The sequence below is a fragment of the Tachysurus fulvidraco genome, chromosome 2 (assembly GCF_022655615.1).
Source record: "Tachysurus fulvidraco isolate hzauxx_2018 chromosome 2, HZAU_PFXX_2.0, whole genome shotgun sequence".
Classification (NCBI taxonomy): domain Eukaryota; kingdom Metazoa; phylum Chordata; class Actinopteri; order Siluriformes; family Bagridae; genus Tachysurus; species Tachysurus fulvidraco.
This window is the reverse complement of record NC_062519.1, coordinates 25,246,286-25,269,996: the sequence shown is the minus strand read 5'-3', so window position 1 is coordinate 25,269,996 and position 23,711 is coordinate 25,246,286. Positions and strand designations below refer to the sequence as shown.

At 39.5% G+C, this 23,711-nt stretch overlaps 1 protein-coding gene across 3 annotated transcripts; it reads right to left on the bottom strand.

Annotated features, from left to right (window-relative positions):
• Positions 1-271: 271 nt before the first annotated feature.
• On the bottom strand, positions 272-23,667 carry pla2r1 (phospholipase A2 receptor 1). Of its 3 annotated transcripts, none has more exons than XM_047804238.1 (30): positions 23,328-23,665; positions 20,941-21,321; positions 19,521-19,694; positions 18,731-18,895; positions 18,514-18,627; positions 17,696-17,848; positions 16,611-16,799; positions 16,192-16,349; positions 15,447-15,557; positions 13,400-13,512; positions 13,148-13,317; positions 12,792-13,000; positions 11,417-11,562; positions 11,181-11,265; positions 10,567-10,702; positions 9,957-9,992; positions 9,417-9,577; positions 8,077-8,141; positions 7,305-7,399; positions 7,090-7,226; positions 6,515-6,632; positions 6,276-6,409; positions 6,054-6,189; positions 5,711-5,949; positions 5,458-5,644; positions 3,656-3,787; positions 3,386-3,508; positions 2,953-3,129; positions 2,589-2,618; positions 272-2,114 (listed from the first exon to the last, which is right to left on the bottom strand). In XM_047804238.1, exons 1-30 carry the CDS (start codon positions 23,461-23,463, stop codon positions 1,906-1,908), a joined length of 4,419 nt encoding a protein of 1,472 aa, XP_047660194.1. In that variant the 5' UTR covers positions 23,464-23,665; the 3' UTR covers positions 272-1,905. The 3 variants fall into 3 exon arrangements, 2 of the variants coding, with proteins under 2 accessions (XP_047660194.1, XP_027025867.2); XM_027170066.2 differs by having other exon boundaries at positions 12,792-13,003; positions 23,328-23,664; XR_007138697.1 differs by lacking the exons at positions 272-2,114; positions 2,589-2,618 and having other exon boundaries at positions 2,987-3,129; positions 3,576-3,787; positions 12,792-13,003; positions 23,328-23,667.
• Positions 23,668-23,711: the final 44 nt, after the last annotated feature.

Sequence of the window (23,711 nt, the reverse complement as noted above, 5' to 3'; positions counted from 1 at the left end):
TAAAAGTTTATTAAAGATCTGCCTGAAGTCAATCTCTCATTGTGGTTTGGTCTTGTTCCTAGTAGGAACTTTTTTAAAAGTAAAAATTTTTCGACTTTTTTTTTTATCTAAAAATATCTCATTTTTTAAAGAGATTAAAACAAGCATACAAATAGAAAGTGACTGATCACTGATGTTGAAAATAAGTTTGTTAAAGATCTGCCTAAAGTCAAGCTCACATCGGTCTTGTTCTCCACAGACTATTTGTAGATCAAAGAAACGAGGGCAGGAATCAAATGACAGACATTTCCTTTATTTCAACAGACAAAAAAAAATCTGTTTTATCTCACAGGTTAAAACTGAATGTACAAGCCCCCGATTTTCAACAGATAAAAGTACATTAAGAATAAGAGTGAAGAGAACTTGTGGCAGCTCCATGCAGCTATTCAAACCTATTCTTATTACTTAATTACAAACAAAAACAAACATGGCAGTAAAACTGTAAACCGTGATTCAATACTGTACAGCTGTTTTATTCCATGTGGCAAAAAAAAAAGTCATGTCACATCAACCAGAAAAATAATATTAACCCCGTTAACAGTGCACAAATTGTAAGCTTGACCGTCTTGAGATCGATACCAAGGCTGGTTTCTAGAGATCCCAAAATATACTGCGTAGTTTCGTACACATGATTTGATGCAGGAATCTTTATCACACACAGAAGCAAAGATGCTAAGTGGGAAATGTTAAAACAACAACACTGACTACAGCTTTAAGATACACATTAAATCCAGATCAGCACAGCTGGCCTTTTACAATTTACTTTCAAATTATAAAAAAAAATGAGATGGGGAAAAAAGGGAGCAAAGACTATATTTCCAAAGACATATATAATATGTGTTAATACGAGTCAGTTATTCTGAATTAGTCAGCTACAATGCCTGACTCTTTAATGTACAGCTGTTTTGTGATTTGGAGTTCAGATTTAGGGTGTGTGGATTTCTAGTCTCATAGCATGGGGAGTTGAATTGACATAAAGTGCTTGTTTAAAAAAAAAAAAAAAACTACAACAGTCTGTTCCGATAAAAAAAGATTCACAATTCAAAAGAATAACGCTCACTGAAACCATGTTCAAACACTGATAACAAAAGGCTGTGGTGTCTTTCCAAAATAAACAACTCTGCTTTTGCTGCTGCTTTGGTGTTTCCTTAACTAATTTCAAAGCTATTAAAAACTGCATGATGCATTGTTTATTGTCATAACCCGGCCTAGAATAAACTTCCTGCTGAAAAAGGCCTTCATGAACGAGCTTCACATGAATGTGTGTCATAGTTTCTACATAAATAATGTTTCCTAGCAGATGCTGTTTGTGGTGATAAGTACTAACCGTCTATAGTGGTGTTCACAAAGTCTCCCTGATACTGTGAAAACAAGAAAACCTTACTGTTTAACTCTGGATATTTCACCATTCCTTTTTCCCTAATCTTCCATGATACTGTTTAAAAGCATTACAATGTACATAGTGCAGCTGCTGTGGATCACAGCAAAGAGAAATCATAAAGTAATGAGATGCAGTTTTGATGCAGGATTTAAGTGTGTTCCTGACCTCAGTATCCCTGATGGAATTTATCTCTCTGTCTCTCTCAATTTTCCATACACACTGTCTCTCTTATACACACACACACACACACACACACACACACACACACACACACACACACACACACACACACACACACACGATTGTCTTACTATCCATATGAGGATGTAATTATTAATGCGGTTAATTATTGCTATGCTATACCTAAATCTATCCTTAACCACAGCATCCAAAAATAAAAAATAAAACGGTCAGCTACTCCTATCCTTGTGGATATAAAAAAAGGTGTCTCGACATATCCACCCCACCCAAATGTCCGATACACGCTAATCCCCCGCATGTGTCTCTAGGTCCGCCAGGAGCACGTTTCCATCGGAGTCTGTGGCCTGAGAGCTGTAAAAGGCACTGCCGAGTGACGGAAGTCTCCGGAAACCCAGCGTGTTCCTCTTATACACAAACCACAGCAATCCAGCCATCACCGCAAAGAACAATATGGCCACTAAGACTGCGGCTGGAATGACTCCGTGATGCAGACCTGCAAGAGGAAAATAGCGTTCGTTTATTTGTTCGTTCATTACACTTGTCTCACAAATTAGTCATTGCAAATTCCCAGCTGCTACAGCTTATATTCAAACAACCACCAATGTTTCTGAATCATCTCAAGATACCTGAATACACTGTAGTAGATGCTGACTACCTTTTATCCATATTCATGAGCTCACAATTGTACTTGTTTATCTATCAGAGAAGAGATGAAGACTAAATAAGGTCTCTCTGACTCTCGTCAGCGGAAGTCTATCTTCTTCAGCTGAAACCTTCTCTGGCTGAAATACAGTTCAGCAGAGTGCAGGGAAATCAATATGATGGCAGCTGAGACTTATGACTGATATAATTTCCCTTATATAATCACATTACTAATACAGTAGTTTTAAAGAGGAAAGGAAGGGTGGTGAAGGGGAGCAAAGCAGAGGAGCAAGACAAACGAGTGAGTATGAGAGAACATTTTTACCCGTCAATGGCTCCACCTCCACGTCTTGGACTGAGTGTGTCATAGAACAAAAAAGAAAGCAATATGGCATGAGTCACACAGCTTTATATGTAGGCCAAATATATAAAGTCAGCAGTCTGATATTTCATAATGTTTATGAACCTGGCACAGAATCACTCTGGCCCGAAGCTGAGTGTTTACACTCAAAATCTATAAAAAATACCCCCAATTTTCCATCTAAGTCAGAGATCATATCTAAATTGTGGACGCCTATAAAACATGGCAGTCATTTACAAAAGTAGGAACTGTATAAGTAGATTTATAATGGCAACAAGGCATTCAAACACAGATGCAGAGGTCTGATGTCTAGAGAATGTGTTTGCACCTGAACGAGTTTTGCATACGTAGCCAAGCCTATCTGTGCAGCTGGCCAGGAGCCACGCGGCATCTGATACCCGCATCGACACACACGTGTCTGCGTTCATCACGCTCGCATCCGGAGCCTTCAGGCGCCAGTTGGTGTATTTCAGTGCTGAGCCGTCCAGCCAGGTTAATGCATCCACTATATAAAAAAACATTTTTGTTATTCTCTATTTCATTACGTCATTTTTCTGTCACTTTTCTCATAGCTTCAGTGACTATTATGATATCTGTTAAAAATTACACAGTTAAAAAAGGTTTATTCTGGTATCCTTAGGGTTCATTCCCTTTAACAGTTAAAAGATTTCCTTTGACCCTTGTAATAGTAAAATGGATTCCATTCTCAATTAAACTGAATTGATGTAAAAATGCTATGTTTATACAGAAATCCTTCTTACTGTCTGTGTTATAATAAATGCCCAGCCACACAGTCTCAAAGCCATCATAAAAGTTTTTCATCTGCTCCAGGAAGAAGCGGGTTTCCTCCTCATCTCGGATGGTCAGGATGTCAGTAACATTGTCTACAGAGACAGTGCAAAGTTGTGAACAGAATCAATCACCCAAAGAAAACCAACATCTGAACCAAACCTGCTCAAGTCTGTCGCAGTGAGGAAGAGTACAGGAACTGTTCCCTCTAGACACAACGTGGCGCACTTGGCCTGTGGTACCTTTTCTCCTGCAGTGTTCTCTGGCTTCCTCTAGAGGCACTCTTAACACAACGGGCTGGAAATTGTAGCAGCTTCCGCGAAACTTCACCCATGTGTCTGAGCACACCACTTCAGAGGAGAATGCAATGCTTTCTGCAAAGAGGTATAATATTCCAGAAGATGCTCAGGGTGGTCATTTAAATAAGATAATATATGAGAATGTACAGGTGCATCTCAATAAATTAGAACGTCGTGGAAAAGTTTATTTCAGTAATTTAACTCAAATAGTGAAACTTGTATATTATATAAATTCAGTACACACAGACTGAAGCAGTTTAAGTCTTTGGTAGTTTTGTGATGATTTTGAATATAATGACATGCCAATCAGCTACTCAACTCAAAACACCTGCAAAGGTTTCCTGGTCTTTCAATTTGGTTCACTAGGCTACACAATCATGGGGAAGACTGCTGATCTGACAGTTGTCCAGAAGACAATCATTGATGCCCTTCACAAGGAGGGTAAGCCACAAACATTCATTGCCAAAGAAGCTGGCTGTTCACAGACTGCTGTATCCAAGCATGTTAACAGAAAGGAAAAAGCATGCACAACCAACCGAGAGAACCGCTGCATTGAGAGGCTTGTCAAGCAAAACTGATTTGAGCATTTGGGTGAACTTCACAAGGAATGGACTGAGGCTGGGGTCAAGTCATCAAGAGCCACCACACACAGACGTGTGAAGGAATTTGGCTACAGTTGTCGTATTCCTCTTGTTAAGCCACTCCTGAACCACAGACGATGTCAGAGGCATCTTAGCTGGGCTAAGGAGAGGAAGAACTGGACTGTTGCCCAGTGGTCCAAAGTCCTCTTTTCAGTTGAGAGAGTTTTGTATTTCATTTGTAAACCAAAGGTCATAGAGTCTTTAGGGAGGGTGGAGAAGCTCATAGCCCAAGTTTTTTAAAGTCCAGTGTTAAGTTTCCCCAGTTTGTGATGATTTGGAGTGCAATGTCATCTGATGGTGTTGGTCCACTCTGTTTTTTGAAAACCAAAGTCACTGTACCCATTTACCAAGAAATTTTAAAGCAGTTCATGCTTCCTTCTGCTGACCAGTTTTTTAAAGATGCTGATTTCATTTTCCAGCAGGATTTGAGATGTGCCCATACTGCCAAAAGCACCATGGTGTTGGTGTGCTTGACTGGCCAGCAAACTCACCAGACCTGAACCCCATAGAGAATCTACGATGTATTTTCAAGAGGAAAATAAGAAACAAGAGACCAAAACATGCAGATGAGCTGAAGGCCACTGTTAAAGAAACCTGGGCTTGCCTACCACCTCATGCCATGCTGAATTGAGGCAGTAATTAAAGCAAATGGTGCCCCTACCAAGTATTGAGTACATATACAGTAAATGATCATACTTTCCAGAAGGCCAACAATTCACTAAAATTGTTTTTTTTTTTTTTTTGGTCTTATGAAGTATTCTAATTTTTTGAGATATTGAATTGGTGGGTTTTTGTTAAATGTGAGCCAAAATCATAACAATTAAAAGAACCAAAGACTTAAACTACTACAGTCTGTGTGTATTGAATTTATATAATAGACAAGTTTCACTATTTGAGTTGAATTACTGAAATAAATGAACATTCTAATCTAGTGAGATGCAACCTGTAAGACATAGACATGGATTTATGAGTATGTATGGAGGACAAGAAAAGAAAAGGGAAGAGAAGTGAAGAAAGGGGAAGAGAAGAGAAAAAATAAAAGAAAACAGGGAAGGAAATGGAAAGTAAGAGAAAATATGGAGAGGGAGGTGGAAAGGAACTCACTGGGTGGAGGTACGTAGCACAGTGCTCCTGGAAGAGGCATGTTACAGTCGGCTCTTCTCCAGCCGCCGCTGATGTCCATATACACGCAATTTCCCAACACAAATGAATTGTCCCCATCATCATCCACCGTGTCCCAGTGTGTGAACATATTATTACTGCCATCAATCCAGCGATAATTTACACCATCCTATCGATAGGGGACTTGGTTAGTCTTCACACACAAATATAGATGTACAAATTGAATTATACTTACGTCCTGACTGAGGAGTCCGATCCAGTGTGGGTATCCCAGTCGGTTGACCAGTACAGTGAGGTAGGCCTGATGAAATGGGTCAGTGATACTAACGAGCTGTGCATTTTTCTTCACACAAGCAGTCAGTGCTTTGTACCAGCTCAGGTTGCCATTTACAACGTGGTAACTCCGGTTCTTGTACTCTGAGAACTCAAGGGAGGCAGGTCCAGGGTATGAGTGGGAGGGGCGTTTGGTTTTGTCTGAGATGGGAAAAGAGTGACAGTTAGTTACTGATTCATTATGTAAAATCTTTGCAGTCATGTCAGTTAGGAGAACAGATACACACACACAAAAAAACACCTGCCTTGTGTTTTCTGACACACAAACCCATAGCCTCTGTTGGTGCACTTCTCTTTGTACCACTTTCCTGTAAAATGAAAGTTGTGAGTGTTGGACAGAACAGTGCACAGTGATTCGATCCCGTCCCTCAACCACTCCTCCTGTTGTAGATACACACAATAAAGTCAAACTACATGCATCATCAGACACAAAACTCATTTGGTGACTTCAGCACATCTACACCTACAGAGTGCTCCAGTTCTACAGGTGACCAGTTAGTGTACGTCACAGGCTTCCCATTGGTCCATTTCATGGTGTCTCCATCCTTTAAGCCAATCCAAACTCCATCAGATTGGCCATGAAGCAGCATAGTGATGTAAGCTTCAACAAAGATTAACAAATATATGTATAAGAAGGTTAAGAGGTTCTTTGCCATTATTTTGTATCATTGTGTGCTTTAGGTTCAGTGATTGCAAGAGTTTTTACCTTGCTCGATCTCATCCTCAATTGAAACCAGCATGCCTTGGAAGCTAGAGCAGATGGACTGAGCATCCGTCCAGCTCTTCCCCTCCTCCGGTCGGGATGGGAGATGCAGCAACAGACACTGGAGATCAAACCAAAGAAGTACATAACAAACCTCAATAGCAAATAGTACGCAAGAATCTCGAAGAATGCTGTCAAACTATGTTCCTACACACTATGTCTTCAACTGAGTGCTCTTAATGTTATATCTTGAATATGGATGTAATTCAAATATCGTTATAGGAAACAGTTGCAAAATCAGCAATGAAAACAATGGTGTTAAACCCATTTCTGCTTCTTGAGATGCCCAAAGTGCTTGTTCATAAGCATCTAAAATGTAAATCCGTTATTGTCAACCAGGTTATCCAAAAGGGAAAAATTTTATCTCAGAATTGATAAAAGTCATTTGTTTATTCTGATCGAAAATGTCCAATACATCACCAATGTACTGTACTGGTAAAAAGGGTTAAACTGAGCCCTGCTCATGGCTCTAGTACAGCACTTTAAGTAATCGGTGCATGTTTATCCATATGTTTCACCTTGTGGCCGAAGTAGAACCAGTTTTCAGGGCAGGCGCCGATAAAGTGAGGCTCCCTTGGTGTCTCCACCACCGACACGGTCCTGCGCTTACACACGTAACCGTGAGGATCCACACACCGAGCTGTTGACCACGCCCCTGCAAAGAATACCAGTTGTTTATAGTGAGATTGTGAGGAGTGCTGAGAGTGTTTGGGAAGATTTGGCTGCTGCTCACCAGTCAGAGACATAGAGATGCAGTTTTGTCCAGGTTGTCCAGAAGGCATTCCACTTTTCCAGTTCTCATAATCTAGGGCTGTTCCATCGGTCCAACTAGAAGACACACACACACACACACACACACACACACACACACACACACACACACACACACACACACACACACACACACGATCAGAAGGATACAAATAGACATGTTAAATTCAGCAAAGACTCCACCAACCCCGGTAACTATCAGTTCAACCAGCTGTAATCAGGCGAGTGCTTCAGCTGTCTGATGGCTAAAACCGAGAGGCTCAAGAAGAACTTCTTTCCTCAGTCTATCAGCCTCCTCAGTACAAACACGTCCACTATACAGATCCCTTATGAATCCATAAAGTCTTGTTTACTTCACTGACAGTCTGTGCACAGCACTTTTACTGTTACTACATGTAACTCACCTGTACATTTCATACATCACATTCTGTAATGTTTGCTTTCTGTACCGTTACTACATGTTATATTGCACAGCATATGCTATAACTTTCTTATTTCTTCTTATTTCGTATTGGTTCTTTTTTTTTTAAAACTGTGTACTGTATAAAACAGTGCTCAGGATGACTATATTTAAGGAATTTCCTCTCTCTCCTATAGCCATAGACCTTCTACAGTGGAGGTGGATAAGGATTAGCTTTAAAAACACTGTACACACCGTACATTCTAATAAACACAGATGTCTTTCTCCATAAATCTTTTTTTTTCTCCAAGAAAAGAGGCAAAAAAAAAATCACCTGAAGCCTTCATGTGCGCTGTTAGCTGACAGACCAATCCACCATTCAGTAGTATTGTAAGCAGCCTAAAACAGACAGAGCAAAAAAGAAATAGAGTGGAGTGGAAGAAACAGAAACCCTGAAGGTGTGAGTGGTTTAAATTCTCGATCCATATCCTACATGTTGTCCCTCATGTCCCAAATAGGGGAAATGAGGACTTATTAGCAAAAGGTGTAGTTATATATATTGCTGTTACGAATGCCTTGAAAAAAGAAGAACTTACTGAGACCGTTCTCAGTGCTGGATCATGAAGCTGCCACAAGGTTGTGGTAGACTTGTGTTTTTCCAGGGGAGAGTATATTACAAACACACACTACACTGTCAGCCAAACTGGAAGCCAAAGTTTGGAGAGATGACGCTATAGGGGTTTTCATAGTTTGTTAACTCTGGGTAAATGGAATCCCGGGTTATCGTGTTTGACCTTTCACACTGCTCATATTTTGACAATGAATCCTGGCTCTTCATAATCTGACGTGTCACACTGTACATTCCTAAACCCTAGCTTTACCTTTTTATTTGCATATCAGCGCCATCAACAACATGATTGGTTAAATAAGACATATATAGTCTTAACATCTTTTTGTTGTAATGTCTTGTTCTTTCACATCACTGAGGGAACAAAGAACAGGTCTGCCTTTCTGGAACCGAGCTTGTATTGTATCTACTGGTATTTAAATATATTTTTTAAGTTTGTTGTGTAGATGACGAGTTGATTTCTGCTCATTTTTCAGTGTTGGTAATTTCCCCCTTGTTAAGGCACAGACTTCTGTGATGTTTGTGTTTTGCAGACGGACGCTATTGAGCAGCGTTGCTACTGGATTTCTCATGATATAAGGCATGTGCTGTTCAGTTTCTGATTGTATGTCTGATGCTAATCATCTAGTCTTCACATTGTAGCAAGGCTTCACCAGGCCACATCCTTTTACACTGTACAGGTTTAACACCACAATGTAAAGTTAACACTGCATAAAACAAACCCAGATTCAGAGCAGAGTTTCATAACCCTTGGTAAAAAGCCATGGTTACCCTGCTTTTAAATTTTAAGTGTGAGACATCAACTCGGGGTTACATGCGTGCATTAGAATGAAGATTAAGTGCAGCTGCAGTGTGAAAAAATCTCTCATTCATTTACATGTAATTTATATCTATCATGTAGAGGATATTTTATAAATAATGTACCATTTTGCTCTACGTATAAAAATGTTTAGGATACTCTGTACACTGTTCATTTCATTCTTTCTACCTGGAAAAAGAAATATATTCCATTCTGGTACAGTGTGTGTGCATGCGTGTTAACCTACTTTCTTCATGCGTTCTCTGACGAACACCATTTCCTCTTTGGAGTGTAAGGACAGCAAGTCTGCTCCCATCATCTTACAGGCGAACAACACCAACTCCCAAGGGAATGGCTGGCTGACCAAGTAGTACTCGGCACCACGGTAGAAAACCCACGGCTCGTTCTCTACACATGTAGATACCGTGTTAACAATCTCGTTTCCCATCATATTGTTAGCAACACGGCCTGAACAATAAATCACTGGGCAGATTCAATTAATATTTTAATCTATACTGAAGTTTCGCAATATGCTCTTTGGAAAAATCACAAAAGATCCATACAACAAGTTGCAAACCTTGACGCAATTATGACACACAGATAGATGTATGAGAGCTGTGATGTCTATTGGTGATCCAGTTGTTTATCTAAGTTGAAAATGACTCTATCTTCTCACTTTTTTTCTGATTTTTATCTTCTTTAAGTCAGCAATGGTATTGATGTCAAAAGTTTCATTATTCAGCCCATATTGAGAAGTAAAGCTCATTCGCACTACTGGTTTACTTACGATTGTTGTACCAATAAGGCTTTGTTAACTCGACTCCTACAAACAAAACAAAACATGGGAATGTTAGTCATGCAATTCCTTCCATCCATCCATCCATACAAACATACATCTCCTTTAGTGCTTATCTTATACAGGATTGCCATAGAGTCTGTGGTTTATCCAAGGGGTCTTGGGGAATAAAACAGGGGACACCCTGACAGAGTGCTATTTCATCGCAGAGCATAAACACACACACACACAAAGACACACAATTTAAAGACAAAGCCAGAGTAGCCAAAGGAAACCTTTGAAACACATGGAGTTGTCCACACACACAGGGTAGAGGTATGAATTGAACGCTGGAAGTGTGAAGCAAATGTGCTACTAAACTAATAAGCCATGACACACTAATGATAAAAGCAACTCCTCATGCAATTATACCCTCTTCTTCTACTTTCGGCTTTTCCCTTTAGGGGGCGCCACAGCGAATCATCTGTTTCCAGCCTCATGTGAGACAGAATTAAAAAATGAACTTGTAAAAATCTGAGAAACTCACTAGAAATACTCTGTGTAACATACGTACAAACACGCATGTATACACACAGCCATTTAGGGACAAAGGGAGACTCACCTCTGGGCATCTTGCAGATCCATTCGTGTTTGGCGTTACAGGGTCGGGGTGTGAGAGTGTTGGTTAGATCGCTGTACACTGCACAATTGTGTGTGCTCAAATCCTCGTTTTTGTCATCTATGAAGGATTTCACCACCTGCAAGACGAACATTAGATATTTAAATCTTTTTACTAGCACACTAGAGTTCTGAAATCGACTTATCTGGCATTTTCAGTCGGTTGTTTTGCCCTCTGTGTAACCTTACATTGAATTTTAGTGGTTGAAGGTAACAATTTGAAATTTTAACTGCTTATAAACAATCACATTGCACATCTCAGAGATCATAAATGGGTTTGATACCATCATTTATTTTAGAGATAGAATTTTTTTTGAATATATTGCCCCATAGTAGGCCTGGTATAAACTCTTTTTTTGGCCTATATGAGGCTAATGCACGAATTATAAGTTGGAGAAAATGATAAAGGGCAAAAAAAAATATAATCAACACAATATATAATTCAGCTTTCATCTGTCTAAGGCATTCATGTATCATTTTCTCTCTCTCTCTCTCTCTCTCTCTCTCTCTCTCTCTCTCTCTCTCTCTCTCTCCCCCTCCCTCCCTCCCTCTCCTCACCGGCGTGCCATCAGACCACTCCCAGGCTTCAGCAGACTGTGGATCACTTTTAGTGAAGCCAACCCAGAACCAACGACCCTCTGTACTGGAGGAGACAGAAAGAGCAAGTGAGAGGAAGCAGAACTTCTCAAACAAACACTGTATACGAACGAGTTATTTTCAAATGTAATTACACAACAATATCTAAACAAACTGTGATTCAGTCTGAAATGTCTTGTGTCACTGTGTGAACCAACCTGTCAAACATCTTAGTCAGAAGCTGTTTGACAAACACCTGGTCGTTGTAATAGTGAAAGCTGGCGAGGTCTGCGCCGAGAGCGCGGCAGAAAAACTCTGCTTCAGACCATGAGCGACGCATCAAGATCTTCTCGTTGTGGAAGACCTGAGAGGCCCAAGATGAGCAAACAAAAGTTAAGATGTTTCAGCAAACACAACAGCAATAATGCACCCAGAAAGTACATCTAACTTTGCACACACACACACACACACACACACACACACACACACACACACACACACACACACACACACACACACACACACACACACACACACACATACTGTGAGCCATGTGTTTTCCTCTGTTGGGATTTCACAGAATTTTAGTGGTTGAACAAGTACTTAGGGCATTTTAGAAAGCAGAAATGGGTTTGATAGAATTTATTTTTGAACATAGAAACATCTGTGTAATCTCAAGCCCCCCCCCCCCCCTAGTTTTTTTTTTTTATTTTGAATAAAATATTTTTACTTAACTTATTTTACTTAATATAAATTCCTAACTCACTGAGTGTCAATAACATAGGTGTCATTGACCATGACTGTGGAGTGCAGCATGAAAACGATATTCAATGCTGAACCTGGACACAACAAAACAGATACAAATTCCTTTGTTTTATTTGGTATCTGGTAAAGTTCTGGTGAATTGCTCATTTCTTGAGCATAAGGTCTATTGTCCAATTCAAGGCATATTTACTATCTACCATAAAATACTTAGTAACTACAGTGAGAGAAATAAAGATATGCAACTAACCACACTGTATAGAATCAAGCAAACTCTTGATATTCATAGAGCTTGAAATTTAACAATTTTCCAAATGACTGCAGATTTTCTGCAGATTTGGGCCAAGTCGTATGACATCATCACGACACAAGTTTGTCCAAAGCACCACTTTGTGTCACATGTGTCGAAAAAAACAAAACAAAAAAAACCTCCTAAATGTTGAAAAACATTGCTGCCAAATAAATCATTTTTAGCTGGAACAATCACAAACAAAACATTCTGGAAATCCTCAAGGGACATTTTTATGGTTACTAATTATGTTTCCTGCATGGTGATGTGTTTCCTGACACTAGAAAGCATCTCATGTGGGGCAGTGGTGGCTAAAATGGTTAAGGTTTAGGATGTTGATTGAAGGATCGTGGTTCCAAGCTGCCACTGTTGGGTTCTTGAGCAAGGTCCTTAACCCTCCCTGCTACAGGGGCGCTATATCATAGCTGCCCCTGAGTACCGACCCCAACCTCCTCAGTTTGGATATATATGAAGAAAAGAATTACACTGTTCTGTAATGTATATGTGGCGATAATAAAGGCTTCCATGCCCCAAAAACAAACCTTGTAGCAGTGCTGCAAGCCGGGATGACTCTCCCATCCGTCATTACAGGGTGCAATGTGGTCTACATGTGTTAAGGGAACGAGGACATCATGGTAACTGCTCACAGTCTGCTTGCACACCGCTAAGGCTTTAAAAGAATTGCAGTTCTTCACCTCCCAGTGCCCAAGACGCTGCCCTCCGGTCATTGCCACACAGCCTCCTCCGGTCACTACTACAAAACATATATACATTTTTAATCCAGTTCCACACCACAGTGGCCATTATATAATATACTGTAATATTAGGAAACAACCCTAAAATCAATCTAAGCAAATCAATCTAAGCATCAGGATTAATGACAAAGCTGCTGACTCACAGGGTTGGTGGCGATTCCAGTTGGTGTAAGTAAGAGGTGTTGTGGAACCGTTCTGCAACAACCAGAGATAATCTCCAGTCCTGTTCTGGTCCTGGAGAGCTGTCCAGTAAAACTGGGATGCAGAAGTGTTCCTTGCACTGATCAGGCTGTTGAGAAATGCTTGCTCGGACCTGTGGTAAAGATAAAAGATGCACCGGTTTGGGAAATGATATGCTGTGCAGGTACTGCTTTTCTAAAAGAACGAATACATACCTGTCCTTGATAGTGGCAAGAGAGGATTTACAGTAGTATCCCTTTGCTGCGTCCACGAAAGTCTGCTCATGATCTACAATCATGTAGCAGGAGTTTCCTTTCCGCTTCCATCCCTTTAATTACAAAGACAGAGTGCCAATTTAGACCTTTTTATAATTTTTCTAATAAGAATGATGCAGTACCTGTTGTCTCCCAGATATACACTGATACACTGCACTGAAATAGTTTGTGCATTAAAAATCTAATCTGAAAATACTGAAATAATCTAATCAAATTGAGAATTATGTTCATTTTCTTCGAATCGTAGTCATGCACATGACACAGTATCCATCTGGTGTGAGCCAACTAAGTTAAAATGAGAAATGTGTAGTTTTTTGGGCTGAGCTCTAATTTAGCGGTTAGTAGAAGAGGTCAAATCTCATTAAACTGCCTGACTTTGTTTCCACAACTGCTCTTCATTTGGGCCTGATTGCACTGACCCAATTCTTACAGGCACAGAGCATACACACAAACACACACACAAACACACACACACACACACACACACACACACACACACACACACACACACACACACACACACACACACACACACTCGAACATACGGTGTGTAACATAAACTAGCCTGAAATGATCTGAAACCATCTGCCACCATTTACTTATTTTCTTTTATACCCCTCAAATGATGATTTTAGCATGTGTGGTGTGTGTATTTGTGTGTGTGCACACCACTGGTCACTGTATAAGCCTGCATGTAAATGAATTTCTGCCAGCATATGTGCTAGTGTATATGTGTAAGCCTTTGTATATTTCTGTCTGGATCCAGACTCTGTCTTCTTTTGTCTTAGGGCATGTTGGCACCCATGTCAGTTTGTCATTCTCCAACAATATCTGTCACGAGGCCAATCCCTTGCCCAGTTAACGTTCAGGCTGATGCATGTCAGCTATTCAATCAGACTATTGTTTCTCTGCTTTATCCTGGATCTGGAGACACTCCCACCCCACATTTGCAAGTGTCCATGTGATTAACAAAACAGACAAAAGCTGCCCAAGATGACAGCTTTTAGTTTAATCTGTCAAAGAAAGAAACTCCCAAAATGATAAAAGTCATCAGAAATACATGTTAAAAAAACATCCAGAAAAATGACATTAGCAGAGCAGCTTTTATGTACATAATACGTCCTACATCTCGTCATGCATTGGTTCATTTAGATTTCCTGTTTTTGGCTCCATTACCAGATTACTGAGGCCTCTGTAAATACCTTGCTTGATTTTTTATTTTTTTTGTTATAACAGAATGCAGTCGGGGGTTACGGTGGCTTAGTGGTTAGCACGTTCGCCTCACACCTCCAGTGTTGGGGGTTCGATTCCCGCCTCTGCCTTTTGTGTGTGGAGTTTGCATGTTCTCCCCGTGCCTCGGGGGTTGCCTTGATGCCCGATGATGCCCGAGATAGGCACGGGCTCCCCGTGACCCGAGAATAGTTCGGATAAGCGGTAGAAAATGAATGAATGAATGAATAAATGTCATTTATTCATTCATCCTCAGAAGTGTTTTTGCTCTTGGTTGCAGTGGAGCTGGAGTACATCCTGAATTCAGTGTACATGAGACAGAAACCTCCCTGAATATGATGCCAGTCTATCACAGAGTACACTGCACACATATTCACACTCTCGTTCACACACAGGACCGATTTATCACAGCCAAGCCATCTCCTGGCTCTTTTTGCCATGAGGAAATGGGGAGAACATGCATAAAAGCTGTAACCCGAGCTAGTGTGCGATGGTGATGTCATTCAGAATTTTTTTAAATGTAAGAGAACTGTGATGAATATTGTGCTGCTAAGGCTTAAATGATGTTCTGAGGTATCTATAATGCAGACTACTGATACAAAGATATCAGAGCTCTGATAACTTTCTTTCTCGATCCAGCTTTGAGCAAGAAAGTTATCACATCTTAAGTATCAAGTATAAATATTATTTGCTGTGTGTAACAAAACTGTACTGTATGTACTCATGCAGAATGCAAAATACAGCTGTTTTTGTCTACCTCTGGGCATCCTTCTTCCCATTCTCCTGTTGTGTGTAGGGGTACAAGGCCAACAGTACGACAAACTGCTGGATACATCTTCTCACAATCCTCTACCTCCCAGTTCCCGTTCTATAGTACACAGTGCAAATAAAAAAGACCAATGCTAAGGTTATAATAGCACCTAATTTATAATAGCACCTAACAATAATAATCACTTCATTAAAAATAATAAATGTTAATGTGTGTGATATTAACAAGTTCAATGTATTAATATAAATCATTTACATCATATACAATATAGACAAGTAGTGTGAACAAAAAAGGGAAGTCTCATTTTGATTCAGAGATCTAAATTTTTGAAAAGATACAGGTTTCCACTGTGTCACTGTTGCTTTAAAATACGATGCTTAAAAATGAGAATAAAATTATTTGACCAACTAACTGAATTACTGATTTCAGTATTGACTAATCTAGATTCAGTGATCATTTTAACCATTACCGTGCAGTGCTGCATAGAGTCACTTGCACCAGTTTATGATATCAACAGGAGGGTGTATGGATGGACGAATGGATAAACAGTTGGATAGAAAGACAACTGTTTGGATAGATGGATCTGATGGAGATTACTGGATATATAGATGAATCTGATATGTGTGGGTATACTGGATGAATAAATAAATTGATCTAATGTTGATTATTGGATGTATTGGATCTGTTGTTTATGAATCCAATGTACATAAACTGATTTGAAAGCAGATCTCACCTTCCTGTCTGCAGCAACACACACACGTTTTTCTTCATGGCGAGGAGAAGGCTGTTGACGTTGCCAGGATGTAAGAGTAAGAGGCGAGCCATCTGACCACTCAACAGTTGGAGAACCAGCCTCCATATATAAACCAATCCACACCTTTGGGTAAGAGGCTAGAACCCGAATAGAAAATAAAGACGGATTATGGCAGCGGTTTTAAACTCGTGTATTTATTAAGAACTCTAAATAATATATTTGATGTGAACTTAACATTTCAGTTATATGCAAGCACACTTGAGCAACTCTTACTTCATTACTTTTATAGTCAGATGTTAAAAGTAATCTTTACAGCTTTATTATCATATAAACAGAAACAATGGCTGAAATAGTGACTCTATTCTGTATATAAAAAAAAATATAACATTCAGGATAACCGTTAATAAGCAGCGCTTGCAGTAGCTCCTGCTCAGAGAGGGTGTGGATGCTGGTCAGTTGTGCTCCGAGAGCCTTGCAGGTGTTAGAGGAGTTGTCCCAGCTCGCCTTCTCATCCACATAGCGATAACAGAAACCATTGTGATCAATCCAACCATCTGGACACACCGTACTTTTATACTGCCAGTTATCTGAAATTAAAATATAAACCTTTCTGTCTTACAGAAATTCAGTCTGCAGGTCGGCCACAGCTGTTAAACCCAGTAGAATATTCACACCCAGATCACCATAGAGAAAAAAATGATATATTCTATCACTCATACTGAGCTTTTTTTTTCCAGTTATGGCAATGCTTAGGACGGTTGGAAATTTCCTTTAAAAATTGCGATAAATCATAGAAACTACACTATTAAACCATACTAACAGTTTACATACTGGGTAGATGGATGGCTAAATGATTGTATAGATATATTGATGGATAGATGGATCTGATGTTTGGATGGATAGAATAATGGATGAATGTATATCTGTTTAAGTAGATAGATAGATAGATAGATAGATAGATAGATAGATAGATAGATAGATAGATAGATAGATAGATAGATAGATAGATAGATAGATAGATAGACAGATGGATGAATGAATAGACGGATGGATGGATGGATGGATGGATGGATGGATGGATGGATGGATATGATATGATATGCATGGATGTACACCTGGATGTAAATGGATAAATAAATGAATGAATGGATATAAGAATAGATGGATAGATGAATACATAAAACGTGAAAAAATAGATGGATTATTGGATTTATAGATGAATCTGATGTGTATGGCTCTAATGTAGATGGACAGATCCAATGTGGGATTGATAAAAGTGCCTGTTGAGAATGGTTGCATGGATGGATGGATGGATGGATGGATGAATGAATGGTTGGATAGATGGATTGAGGAATTTGATGAGGATGGTTAGATGAACTAATGGATGGATGCATCTGATTGGATGTATAGATGTATCTGATGTCTTTGGTTAGATGAATGGATGGATGGATAGATGGATAAATGGATTAATGTGTTTTGTTACCAATAGGTTCAGCTCTCCTGCTGATATTGGGGGTTTTCTTGCAGATGTAAGACAAAGCGGAATTACAGGACATGCTCTGCCATTGCCCTGTCTCCAGTGCCGAGTTAAACGCTCCACACAGATGGTTCTGCCCCACCACGAGTGACGTCATGTCTGGCCACAAAAGGAAAAGTGGAAAGAGGGTGATGTGAATTATAGTGTGGATAATCATTTAGGTCATCCAGTATCTACATAATTAATTACAGCTAGAGACTGGAAAATAGCAATTTTTTTAGATGCACTGCTGCACGAATGTTTTTAATAGAAACACTTCAGCAATACAGAATATATAGGATGCTCAACCTATCAAGGAGATAGTGAGTTCGAATCCTTAGCTATCTGTGGCCAGGAGGCCATGATGCTCCTCATATTATATTATATTCTGTTAAATAGGTCACACATAATGCACACATACTTTGTGTTCCAAATGGCTTCCTATTCACTATATATGTGAACTACATAAGCTATAACAAAACATATTTATGCTCTCAAAATCCAACAGATTCAGCCAGAGTAATGGATTAAGTAGTCTGTCTGAATACTCTGTCAAGCAGTCGTACTTTAAAAAATTAATTCTGACATTCATTTTAACTGCACAAACATGCAATGCTTTTTTAAAAGAAGAATGGTCATGCGGGAAAAAAGTGTCAAACTCAACTAAAAAATAAAGCTGACTCGATAGTAATACAGAATTGTTTTGAAGGCAAATCACTACATCCAAAATTCATGGCTACTAAAACAACAATAAAGAAAAACAGGTAAGTACTATTTGCTCAAACCTGAAGTATACTGAAGCAGAGCAAAAGGGGATCCATCTGACCACTGCCACCCCCCGTCGTGAGCTAAGTGGTTTAACCCAGTCCAGACTATCACACCCATGTCTGCAAGCCTTTCTGTGGAGAGATTTGTTGTAGTCATTCTGGCTGCAGATACATTAACTCATAAACATAAAGAGTGTAGGGGTGTGTGCGTGTGCATGCGTGCGTGTGCGCACACCTCGGATGTAGTTGTGCTCTGCAGTGTGAGTGATAGACACGAGACTGGCTCCCTGTGATTGACAGGAGGTGAGTGCTTGGCTCCAGGTGAGGAGAGAGTACAAGTTAAACTGATAACATGCTTTCAGTTCAACGCTCTTCTCCCACAGCGGATCACAACCAGGCGCTGTGCAATACACAAGTCACATAAAATGAATAAAAAAAAACAAAACATGATTTGATGATGTCTCTTTTCTGAACAATGCCTTTTAGTGCATTTAGATTAAAGGAAACCATTCATTAGATTTTTTTTTTTTGCTTAAAATTGCAAGAAAAAAATGTATCTTCTGTTTAAAACATTCATATCTAAAATATGAAATGCTAAAGAAAATATTATTTGAGAATATAAAATAGTAAAGCCTGTGAATGACATACATATTTTTCCTAATATGTAAAAATTATGCCTTAAAGCTAGACACTATATATACTAACTGTTAATAAAATAATAATATCCGTGTTTTTTTTTGTTTATTAATTTTAAACATATAAAGACAACTGTCTATTAAATATGAAACTGTACCACTCTGTATAGAAATCACACCAATGATTGTGTAAGTAAACTGTTATGCTATATAGCTATGATAAATAAAATATAATACATATTGTGGATGTAGAGACAAAAATTATTCAAGACACTGTCTTTAATACAACACTGAACATCTTAACAGAAGATATTACAAAAACTGTTAAGGTCATGCTAATATCCAAGTTGCCAAACTGATGACAAACATGTGTCATGTCTAGATGTGTACCTTCAGTCGGGCAGAATCCCCACTTCTGGTCCTGGTCATAGCTGCTGGTGGTGGCACACCAGAGATGCTGATCCTCTCTGCCTTCGGTGGTGCAGTCCCAGTACCACTTCCCACTGTACTGGAAAGGCAGAGCGCAGGGCGATCCCTGGGCATTCCCAAACAGAGTGTGGATTTCTACACACAAAAACACAACAGAAATAAAAAAAAAAAAGGCTCCATCATACTGTATTAATGAACACTGTTCAGAAGAACATGCATATTACTTGTACACTACCTGAGCACACTGATCAGTTTGGGATTTTTTTGAGATGAAATCTAACAATTCACATGAATACAAACCATGTGATCTGTTTTATCTTACCATACTGCAATCTCAAGTGTTTTATTACTCCATTGTTACAGTATGTCATGTTGTATGCCATTGAGGGAACACTAAGATTAACAGAAATGATATTTTCCTCCTAATAAGTAATCTTGGGTGCTATACTTCCATGGATATTTCAAACTGATTCACAATTGAAACCAAATTTATGCCTATTTTTTCCCAAGAAGCAACACTGTAAAATGCGATAAAGTAGTTCTGTTAAATGAAACTGCTTCTGTTACTCTTACAAGATAGAAATTTTACACATTCGAAGAATGATGTTCACAAATAAATCACGTCAGACATTAAAATGGGGAAAAGGTGTGTGCTCTGTGATTTTAACAGAGCTCTGTGTGCTCTGTGATCTTCTGCTGTTGTAGCTTATCCACCGCAGGGGTTCGTTGTGTTTGTGTATGGGAATCTTTTCTGCTCATCACAGTTGTAAAGAGTGACTATCCGCCCATTTTCTTCTGACCTCTCTCATTAACAAGGCGTTTTCACCCACAGATCTGTCAATCACAATATGTTTTTGTTTTTTTTGCACCATTCTGTCTAAACTCTACATGGTTGTGTGTGAAAATCCCAAGAGATCAGCAGTCAATTAAATACTCAAAATAGCCCATATGGCACCAACACCTACTGTATGCCACAGTAACATTCACAGAAATCATACAATTTCCTTGTTCTGATGTTTGATGTGAACATTAGCCAAAGCTCTTGATCTGGATCTGCATGAATTTAAGCATTGTGCTGCTTCCACATGATTGCTGGGTTTATTAAAGTATAAATAAGCATGTGGACATGTATTCCTATTAAATTGGCCGGTGAGTGTATGTCTGTTTACTTTTACACATGTAGTCAAATGGATTTGAGCCACAGAAGTATGAATGTCCTTTTATGTTCATATATGCAAATTGTTGGGCCAAGAAAATATATCATTGTGTCCAAACCCAGATTTTTTGCTTAATTAATAGTCTGTTTCATATAAATATATGATATAAGCTCATGCAAGTTATGTACACATCACCATATTAAATTATTGATAACTCAAATTGCCTTCATAAGGGTAAGTACAGGGTGCCTCTCCAAGCTCCCCATAGATCCTCCACTCATGCAGGCTGGATCTATTTACTGTCACCCGCGAACCCATCACAACTAGTTTCTTCTGGGTGGTTCCATACAACACGTAGCCGTGACAACGCCACCACATGGGGTGTAAGAGAACATCACATTCGAACAATCCCACTTCGGACTGCTGGTTCGTAGAGTTGATGCCCAGGCACTTGCTGGTCCCTAGGTTGAAGAGGCGATGGCGAGAGACCCACTTCCACCGCAAGCCAGCGGTTGGCTGATTGCAGCTGACCAGGGAGATGCCCGAAGAGTTGGCAAAGAGACAGCGATGCAAGAAAACACTCTCCAAAAGGAATACACCTTTATCTGTCATGAAACATACACATACAACATATTAGTTACTTACAAGAAATGTGACAAAGACATGAGAGAATTTCTAGTACAGGGGTGTTGAATATTATCCAGAAAGAGCCAGTTGGTGCCAGTTGTAGCAACATAAGTGCAAGTAACACTGATATCCCATGGCCCCTAAGGAGAAATCTTAGTGGAGAATGAGAAACATTTGTAGAAGACAGCTAATGTAAAAGACTGATAATATCTTTCACAGACAAAAAGACAGCACCACTAGATCCTATTTCACATCACCTAATATTTCAGAGTTCTCTAATCTATCTGAGGGTGAGGGTCTGTTTTGTACAATGACATGAAAGTGAAACTGAATACCTCATCTGGCAACAAAAAGAAACAGAGACTTCTTCAAACAGGAGCCCTGGCCGAATGTAAAGGCCTGCAGAAATGACCAGAGGAAAGTTTCTGTTTGAATGTTTTAGAACGTTTTCTGGTAGTCTGGGTCATTGAGACAAGCCAAAAGGCAACATACTTGGGACTGACTTTACTTATTACCACTAAATTGCATTCTTTTCATTCCTGTAATTCAGGTAATGTTTCTGGGGTGAAGGGGAATTCAGGGTCTCAAACAGTCAAAGCCAGCTAATAAATGTGAATCATGTTTACTTCCTCAGTGAGCTCCAGCCTGTGTTTTCTGAGTTCTCTGCATATGATGACTCATCAAAAGTGAAATCATGCACATTCCTGGAAGGAAATAAGCTCAGCAGCATATGTCAAGACCTGTTTTAACCTTTAATTTGATGTTTGTCTCCCTGAGGAAGCTTTCAGAGTTGTTTCAAGTGAAAACACACCTAAAGTGTTTTCATTTTTTTTTTTTTTTGTTATTGTTGTTGAGGTTAGGGTTAAGCTGCAACAGTAGAAACCCATCAGGTCCTCACAAGCATAGTTAGGGAAAGGTGTGTGTGTGTGTGTGTGTGTGTGTGTGTGTGTGTGTGTGTGTGTGTGTGTGTGTGTGTGTGTGTGTGTGTGTGCCACTCATTATACATTAGATCATTCAAGTGTGAAATGTACTGAGAATCTGAAGCTTAGAAACACACACGCACACACACACACACACACACACACACACACACACACACACACACACACACACACACACACTTTGCACTGATAGTTCCTATTTGTAAAGTGTACTTTCTGCTCTGTTAGTTGTTAGTTTTATTTTTCGTTTGAAGTAAACTGGACTGAATGAATAGAACTAGTAGAGAGAGAGAGAGAGAGAGAGAGAGAGAGAGAGAGAGAGAGAGAGAGAGAGAGAGAGAGAGAGAGAGAGAGAGAGAGAGAGCAGGTTCTGTGTGTGCCTCCCTTTGAGAGACCAGAGACCACATGTGAGAGCAGTTGAAATACTGGGTGAGCTCCAGAAGCCCACTGAGGCTTTCATTTCTGAAGGCCAGAGTCCAGTGTCCATCCTCACACACTTCATTTATCTGTCCTTAATGTAATATGACATTTATGAGCATTTATTAAAATAACAAACGTTGCTTTAAGGGCTGCAAACATTTTATTCCTTACTGCAGTCAATTCCAGCGCCGTCATCAAGCTAAAGCTATAACAGATCTGACCTATTAGGCAGCAAACATCACTCAATTATGTTGAAGTAATTAGTTTAATATCGTTAATGAACTTTTAAACCGTTGTAGTGGTCACGTGATCTGCCGCAGCCTGTCAGATTGGATCAACATCGAAGTGTTTAAAAACATCATATCTATGATTAAGCTCCATTCAGACTATATACATATATATAAAGTTCGTTAACAATTCTGCAATATACATATAATTGTTTTTAATTAGACGAGGTTGTTTAATATATTTTGCAGACCACAGATAAAAGAGACAAAACTTTAACGTAATAACGACCATAAACAATGTAGCCGCGGATGATATATAAATCTGTATATATCCGCGGATGATATATAAATCTGTGTACATACAATAACTCGGTATAATGTGACGAACAGACTTACTGTATTGTTCGGAAAGTTGACTTTGCTGCATGACTTCATGTTGTGTGTAAGCAGCAGTGCGATTAGAACTAGTGAGAAGAAGCAAAGCAAAAGCCTTATTCAAGCAAACTAGTGTGTGAAAAGTTAGACGTCGCATTTCCACAGCTGGATGAAGAGTTCCGGCGAGAAACAAGAGCTCATTCCTGGCTCAGGTCCTGCTGCAGCTGGGATTTTTCTCCTCTTTTTCGAAATTTTCCGCAACTTTTTTTTTGTTTTTTGTTTCCCTACGTCAGTGTCTCCGCAGGCAGAGAGACAGACAGACAGACCGGCAGACAGACAGACAGACAGGGGCTCTGGAGGTTCCCCCGCGGGCTCGGACCGGTTCTGGGCGGGTTCCGGTCTGTC